General features: G+C 43.4%; 1 protein-coding gene across 1 annotated transcript; it reads left to right on the forward strand.

The window, feature by feature from the left end:
- Positions 1-7,129: 7,129 nt before the first annotated feature.
- LOC109883350 (zinc finger protein 32-like) lies at positions 7,130-7,769 on the forward strand. Its single transcript, XM_020475372.1, has 2 exons — positions 7,130-7,533; positions 7,652-7,769. Exons 1-2 carry the CDS (start codon positions 7,130-7,132, stop codon positions 7,767-7,769), a joined length of 522 nt encoding a protein of 173 aa, XP_020330961.1.
- The last annotated feature ends 595 nt before the right edge of the window (positions 7,770-8,364 follow it).

The raw sequence follows: 8,364 nt of genomic DNA on the forward strand, positions 1-8,364 counted from the left end.
TCATTTTACTGGACATGTAAACATGTTTCCCATGCCAATAAAACCCTTGAATTGAGTTGAGTGGTGGTGTCCTGTCGGCCATGCAGTTGGCATGGTGCAGGAGCAGATAGGGTCAAAGTAGTGGAATGGGGTAGTGGGTAGGGTAATTAAAAATATATTTTATTTTTCTCGTTTCCCGTTTTGTATCACAAAGGGTAATGGATTTGTATTATAGTTCAGTTGGTGGCAGTAATGCAACATATTGGATGTTAAACTCTGCTGAGTGTGGAGATGCGCAGGTTGGATAGATAGTGCTGTTTGTGGGATTGGAGAGGATTGGAGTGGTGGTAGCTTTTGCTGGGTTCCCGCCCATGTGGGTGTGGAGGGCAATGAGAAGGCTGATGTGGTGGCTAAGAGTGCGGTGAGGAGAGAGGGGGTAGATATTCAGGTCCCGCTGGGCCGCAGGGAAGTCCTTGATCCGGGCTCAATCTTTGGCAAAGGGAGTGGGATGCTAGGAGTAAGGGGAGGCAATTTTATAATGTGCAGTTAAGGAAGAGGTGGGGAGTATGGGATGTAGGAGAGAGGAAGTTGTGTGGAGTAAACTACGGTTTGGGCACACAGGTTTGAATGCCACATTGTGGATGATGGGGAGACATGAAACAGGTCTGTGTGATGAGATGTTCTTAATGTTTGGTAAACTCAGTGCAGTACCAGTCAAATGTTTGGACTCAACTACTCATTCAAGGGTTTTTCTTTATTTTTACTATTTTCTACATTGTAGAATAATAGTGAAGACATCAAAACTATGAAATAACACACATGGAATCATGTAGTATCAAAAAAGTGTTTAACAAATCAAAATATATATATTTTTTGAGATTCTTCAAATTAGCCACCCTTTGCCTTGATGACAGCTTTGCAAACTATTTGCATTCTCTCAACCAGCTTCATGAGGTAGTCACCTGGAATGCATTTCAATTAACAGGTGGGCCTTGTTAAAAGTTAATTTGTGGAATTTATTTCCGTTTGAGCCAATGAGTTGTGTTGTGACAAGGTAGGGGTGTTATACAGAAGATAGCCCTATTTGGTAAAATACCAAGTCCATATTATAGCAAGAACAGCTCAAATAAGCAAAGAGAAACGACAGTCCATCTTGACTTTACGAAGGTCAGTCAATTCGGAAAATGTCATGAACTTTAAAAGTTTCTTCAAGTGCAGTCTCAAAAACCATCAAGCGCTATGATGAAACTGGCTCTCATGAGGACCGCCACAGGAAAGGGAGATCCAGAGTTACCTCTGCTGCAGAGGATATGTTCCATAGAGATAACTGCACCTCAGAAATTGCAGCCCAAATAAATGCTTCACAGAGTTCAAGTAACAGACACATCTCAACATCAACTGTTCAGAGGAGACTGCGTGAATCAGGCTTTCATGGTCGAATTTCTGCAAAGAAACCACTACTAAAGACCACCAATAAGAACAAGAGACTTGCTTGAGCCAAGAAACGTGAGCAATGGACATTAGACCATGGAAATCTGTCCTTTGGGCTGATGAGTGAAAAATGTGAGATTTCTGATTCCAACAGCCGTATCTTTGTAAGACACAGAGTAGGTGAATGGATGATCGCTGCATGTGTGGTTCCCACCATGAAGCATGGAGGAGGAGGTGTGGTGACACTGTCTGACTTATTTAGAATTCAATGCACACTTAACCAGCATGGCTACCACAGTATTCTGCAGCAATAAGCCATCCCATCTGGTTTGGGCTTTGTGGGACTATCATTTGTTTTCCAACAGGACAATGACTCAATACACCTCCAGGCTCTGTACGGGCTATTTGACCAAGGAGAGTGATGGAGTGCTGCATCAGATGACCTGGCCTCCACAATCACATAACCACAACCCAATTGAGATGGTTTGGGATGAGTTGGACCACAGAGTGAAGGAAAATCAGCCAACAAGTGCTCAGCATTTGTGGGAACTCCTTCAAAACTGTTGGAAAAGCATTCCAGATTAAGCTGTTTGAGAGAATGCCAAGAGTGTGCAAAGCTGTCATCAAGGCAAAGGGTGGCTACTTTGAGGAATCTAAAATCTAAAATATATTTTGATTTCGTTAACACTTTTTTGGTTACTACATGTGTTATTATTATTTCATAGTTTTGATGTCTTCACTGTTATTTTATTAGAAAATAGTAAAAATAAAGAACCCCTCTTTAGTATTCAGACCCTTTACTCTGTACTTTGTTGAAGCCCCTTTGACAGCGATTACAGCCTTGATTCTTCTTGGGTATGATGCTACAAGCTTGACACACCTGTATTTGGAGACTTTCTTCCATTATTTTCTGCAGATCCTCTCAAGCTATGTCAGGTTGGATGGAGAGCGTCGCTGCACAGCTATTTTCAGGTGTCCCCAGAGATGTTTGATCGGGTTCAACTCCGGGCTCAGGCTGGGCCACTTAAGGACATTCAGAGACTTGTCTCGAAGCCACTCACCTCTGTCATCATGAAGTGCTTTGAGAGACTAGTCAAGGATCATATCACCTCTACACTACCTGTCACCCTAGACCCACTTCAATATGCTTACCGCCCCAATAGATCCACAGATGATGCTATCGCCATCATTCTGCACAGTGTACTCTGCACTATCCCATCTAGACAAGAGGTAATACCTATGTAAGAATGCTGTTTATTGACTATACAGTAGCTCTGCATTCAACACCATAGTACCCTCCAAGCTCATTATTAAGTTGAAGGCCCTGGGTCTGAACCCCGCTCTGTGCAACTGGGTCCTGGATTTCCTGACGGGCTGCCCCAGATGGTGAAGGTAGGAAACACCTCCACTCCACTGATCCTCAACACTGGGGCCCCACAAGGGTGTGTGCTCAGCACCCTCCTGTACTCCCTGTTCATCCATGACTGCGTGGCCAAGCACGCCTCCAACTCAATCATCAAGTTTGCAGACGGCACAACAGTAGTAGGCTGGATTACCAACAATGGCGATACGTAAGGTAAGGAGGTAAGGACTCTGGGAGTGTGGTGCCTGGAAACAACCTATCACTCAACGTCAACAAAACAAAGGAGATGATCGTGGACTTCAGGAAACAGCAGAGGGTGCACCCCCTTATCCTATCGACGGGACTGCAGTGGAGAAGGTGGAAAGCTTCAAATTCCTTGCCGTACACATCACTGACAAACTGAAATGTACCACCCACACAGAAAGTGTGGTGAAGAAGGCGTAACAGAGCCACTTCAACCTCAGGAGGCTAAAGAAATGTGTCTTGTCACCTAAAACCCTGACAAACCTTTACAGATGCACAATTGAAAGCATCCTGTCAGGCTGTATCACCGCCTGGTACGGCAACTGCACCGCCCGCAACTGCAAGGCTCTCTAGAGCAGGGCTGCCCAACCCTCTTCCTGGAGATCTACCGTGCTGTAGGTTTTTAGTCCAACCAATTTAACACACCTGATTCTACTAATTAGCTGCTCAACAAGACCTTAACTAGCTGAATCAGATATGCTAAATTAGGGTTGGACTGAAAACCTACAGGACATTAGATCTCCATGAAGAGGGTTGGGCAGCCTTGCTCAAGAGGGTGGTGCGGTCTGCCCAACTCATTACCAGGGTGAGTAACCAGGGGCAAACTACCCGCCCTCCAGGACATCTACAGCACCCGATGTCACAGTAAGGCCAAAAAGATCATCAAGGACATCAACCACCCGAGCCACTGCCTGTTCACCCAGTTATCATCCAGAAGGTGAGGTCAGTACAGGTGCATCAAAGCTGGGACCGAGAGAATGAAAAACATCTTGTGTCTCAAGGCCATTAGACTGTTAAACAGCCATCACTAGCACATTAGAGGCTGCTGCCTATAGGCATAGACTAGAAAACACTGGCCACTTTAAGGAATGGAACACTTCTCACTTAATAATGTTTACATATCTGGAATTACTCATCTCGTATGTATATACTGTATTCTATACTATTCTACTGTATCTTAGTCCGTTCCGCTCTGACATCGCTCGTCCATATGTATATAGTCTTAATTCATTCCTACTTAGATTTGTGTGTATTGGCTAAATGTTGTGAAATGTGTTAGATATTACTTGCTAAATATTACTGCACTGTCGGAGCTAGAAGCACAAGCATTTCCCTACACCCACAATAACATCTGCTAATCACGTGTATGTGACCAATTAAAGTTGATTTGATTTGCACATTGCTCCGTTCATATTTGCATCGATCCTGACTAGTCTCCCAGTCCCTGCTGCTGAAAAACATCCCCACAGCATGATGCTGATACCACCGTGCTTCACCATAGGGATCATGTCAGGTTCCACCAGACATGATGCTTGGCATTCATGCCAAAGAGTTCAATCTTACTTTAATCAGACCAGAGAATCTTGTTTCTCATGGTCTGAGAGTTCTTTAGGTGCCCTTTGGCAAACTCCAAGCAGGCTGTCATGTGCCTTTTTCCAGAGAAGAGGCTTCTGTCCACTCTACCATAAAGGTCTGATTGGTGGAGTGCTGCAGAGATGGTTGTCCTTCTGGAAGGTTCTCCCATCTCCACAGATGAACTCTGGAGCTTTATCAGAGTGACCCTCGGGTTCTTGATCATCTCCCTGACCAAGGCCCTTCTCGCCCGATTGATCAGTTTGGCCAGCTCTAGGAAGAGTCTTGGTGGTTCCAAACTTCTTCAATTTAAGAATAATAGAAGCCACTGTGTTCTTGGGGACCTTCAATGCTGCAGAACGTTTTTGGTATCCTTCCCCAGATCTGTGCCTCGACACAATCCTGTGTTGGAGCTCTATGGAAAATTCCTTCGATCTAAAGGCTTGGTTTTTGCTCTGACATGCACTGTCAACTGTGGGACTTTATATAAACAGGGGTGTGCCTTTCCAAATCATGTCCAATTAATTCAATTTACCACAGGTGAACTCCAATCAAGTTCTAGAAACATCTCAAGAATGATCAATGGAAACAGGATGCACCTGAGCTCAATTTTGAGTCTCATAGCAAAGGGTCTGAATAATTATGTAAATGTGATATTTCAGTTTTTTTTATATATACATTTGCAAAAAATCTAAAAACCTGTTTTTGCTTTGTCATTATGTGGTATTGTGTGCAGATAGATGAGGGGAAAAATGATTTAATGCATTTTAGAATAAAACTGTAACTGGAAAAAGTCATAGGGGTCTGAATACTCTCCACATGCACTGTATTATACTGTATATACTGTATATATATACTGTATATACACTAAACGCTTGTTGTCACTTTTATCCTAATTGTTTGATATTTTTTTGTGGTCTACTTAAAGGATTGCTTTAGATCATGAGTAATTATTTTTTCCTATTGCCTGTATTTAGTTTATTTTCCATGGTAATTCTATATCCTGAGATTTTAGATTATTCTGAAAATATTTTTTGCAAGGGGAGCATTACGTTTTCAGTGTTGGTGAGGTATATCAGGAGATCATCTGCCAATAAGTTTATATGAGTTTATATTCATGTTTACCAATATTGATGCCTGTTACGTTTGGGTCTTGTCTAATTCTTTCTGCAAGAGATTCGATTGCCAGTGCAAACAGGAGTGGGGAGAGAAGACATCCCTGTCTTGTGCCCCTTTCTAAAGCAATAATGTATTATTATCAGATAATGTATTATTTCTGTATATTTTTGCTTTAAGACATTTTATACAATATTTTTATGAACTGTATTACACTACATGCCCAAAAGTATGTGGACACCGGCTCGTCGAACATCTCATTCCAAAATTATGGGCATTCATATAGAGTTTGCTGCTATTACAGCCTCCACTCTTCTGGGAAGGCTTTCCACTAGCTGTTGGAACATTGCTTCAATTCAGCGACAAGATCATTAAAGAGGTGGGGCACTGATGGCCAATTAGGCCTGGCTCGCAGCCGGCATTCCAATTCATCCCAATGGTGTTTGATGGGTTTGAGGTCAGGGCTCTGTGCAGGCCAGTCTATGATCCAAGCCACAGACCACATTATGCCTGACAAGCAGAGTCCTCCACATCCCTCCACACTCATACACTGTCTGCTACTCATACAGATATGTTGTGCAGCTTGGTTTTATTTGGTCCTAATAGAATAAAGTAGTGATTAACTAATCTGCGTTGCCTTGGCCTCCACTTAAACTTCAGCTCTACACTGTAAAAAAGAAACCCAAAGCATAATTTTACCACAGATACGGTACTATCTTTGATTTTACTTATGAAAAAATCACTCACACTGGATATTATGAGCTAACACTCTAGGGGCAGTATTGCACAAACCTTCAGGCTCCAGCCTGCACAGGTGGACGAAAAGGGAATGGGTGCTTCGCCAAATATTTCCTAGCATGGCTTCAATAGCTGTTTGCAACCATTAACTTATTCACCAAAATGGCTCGATTGGAATCTCTTAAGGTGTTTCTAGCCTTATGGAACAAATGATTACCAAGTATGAGGGTAAAATGTTATGTTTCAAGCAGGAGAACGACGTGCACCTACCGAGCATGTTGGACGTTGCGGTGAACACTGAAACACTAATCTCAGGCCTGGAACTAGCTAGACTGGTAGCTAATTTGAAGTTTATGTACAATTTTCTAAAGTATACTCTGGACCTATCTTGTTCCTGGCAACAGTACCATAGTGCCTAACCTATGTATTACTGTCTCTAACAAATCCATATCTGTCTACCACAGCTACTAAGTAGCTATAATTTGTCACTGTTGTGCACTTGAATAATGGTACGGTATCATCAACATAAGGTGTAGTTTGCTTTGATGAGGTCGATGCCTCTTAGATATTTTGTTCTATCTATTACTATTACCAATAGGTTGTGGGTCATTTTCACTATTTTATGCCCGATGGTCATTTGAGATAATATCATCTGTCTTTTCACATTCTCGGATGCTCGCACTCTCAGGCTCCATAGAGGATCCCCATGACCAGCCGCAGGAGTGGAGCCACTGTCTGGGACAGGAGGGCAAGACCAGCCATGAAAGACGCACCTCAGTTGTCACATGCATACCGAACTGTACACTCATCGGCACTCGCTGACACAGCCTTCCTCAGAGGAAAACACAGACAGCTCCTCAGCATGGAGTGAAAGCCCCAGTGAGAGTGAGAGCCAAGGAAGTGATGATGAGTACCAACAACTGCAGACGGAAAACTCACGCAGGAGAGGAAGTGGAAAGGGCGGAGAGTAAGGGGTCAAAAGAGTCAAAGGTAAGCGGGAGGAACGGAGCAGAGACCTCCCAGGAGTCTCCATCCTCCATCCAGAGCCAACAACCCTCCTTCCCCTGTAAGGTCTGCAAGTCATTCAGGCACATGGGAAATTTCAACGTGCATGTAAGAGTGCACACGCAGGAGGAGCTGTACCTCTGCAGTGTGTGTGGTAAACAGTGCCGGTCCTCAGAGGAACTGACAGGAAACTATGAGATCCACATCGGGGAGAAGCCCTACCGCTGCCACTCCTGTGGAAAGGGCTTCAGACAGGCAGGAGAGCTGAGGGTCCACACAGGAGAGAAGTCCTACAAGTGTTCTGAGTGTGGGAAAATGTTCATCTCGCCACTACACTCAGAATCCATCAGAAGATCCACACAGGAGAGAAGTCCTACAAGTGTTCTGAGTGTGGGAAAATGTTCATCTCGCCACTACACTCAGAATCCATCAGAAGATCCACACAGGAGCGAAGCCCTATTTCTGCGAGGTCTGTAGGAAATTCTTCACTCAGAAGGTTCAGCTCAACGTGCACATGAAGGTCCGTGTAAAGGCCAAATAGTGAGGATATAGAGAGAGGAGTAAGGGATAGACTGCTTTTCAGGTCAATAGCATAAACTATTCTGACATGTGGTGTCACTCGTTCCTCTGTTTAAAGATATTGTGTGAGACTGATTCCCTTCACCTGATTTTTAAAATGATCATTATACTCAAAGAACATTTGCTATGTGAAAATGTGTGGTAAGTGTTAATCTCCAATGCTTCAAACCAGTGGCGATTTTAGCATGTAAATCTTGGCCCCCAAAAAATAAAGTAGGCTGCATTGCTAGCAAAGCCACTACACTACACAACACTGAACAATACATTAATTGCACTATAACAGTGACAAAAGGTGCCCACAAACTGTTAGGACCTACATAAAGCTGTCCCAAAAGCAGTCTCAACACCGTACCACTGTTACACCTGGCTATCAGCGGAGCCTTGTCTGGCAGCGAAACAGTTCATTCAGCTTAATTTACTGCCTTTTAAAAAACATAGCTGATATGGCTGACTTGCTTAAACAAATGTGGTTTCTACTGACAATTGAGATGTACTAACTATGGCATAAAGGGACAACAAGCAGATAAGAGGCAATCAGTAATTTCTATGAAGACATT

This window comes from Oncorhynchus kisutch, linkage group LG1, assembly GCF_002021735.2.
Source record: "Oncorhynchus kisutch isolate 150728-3 linkage group LG1, Okis_V2, whole genome shotgun sequence".
Classification (NCBI taxonomy): Eukaryota; Metazoa; Chordata; class Actinopteri; order Salmoniformes; family Salmonidae; genus Oncorhynchus; species Oncorhynchus kisutch.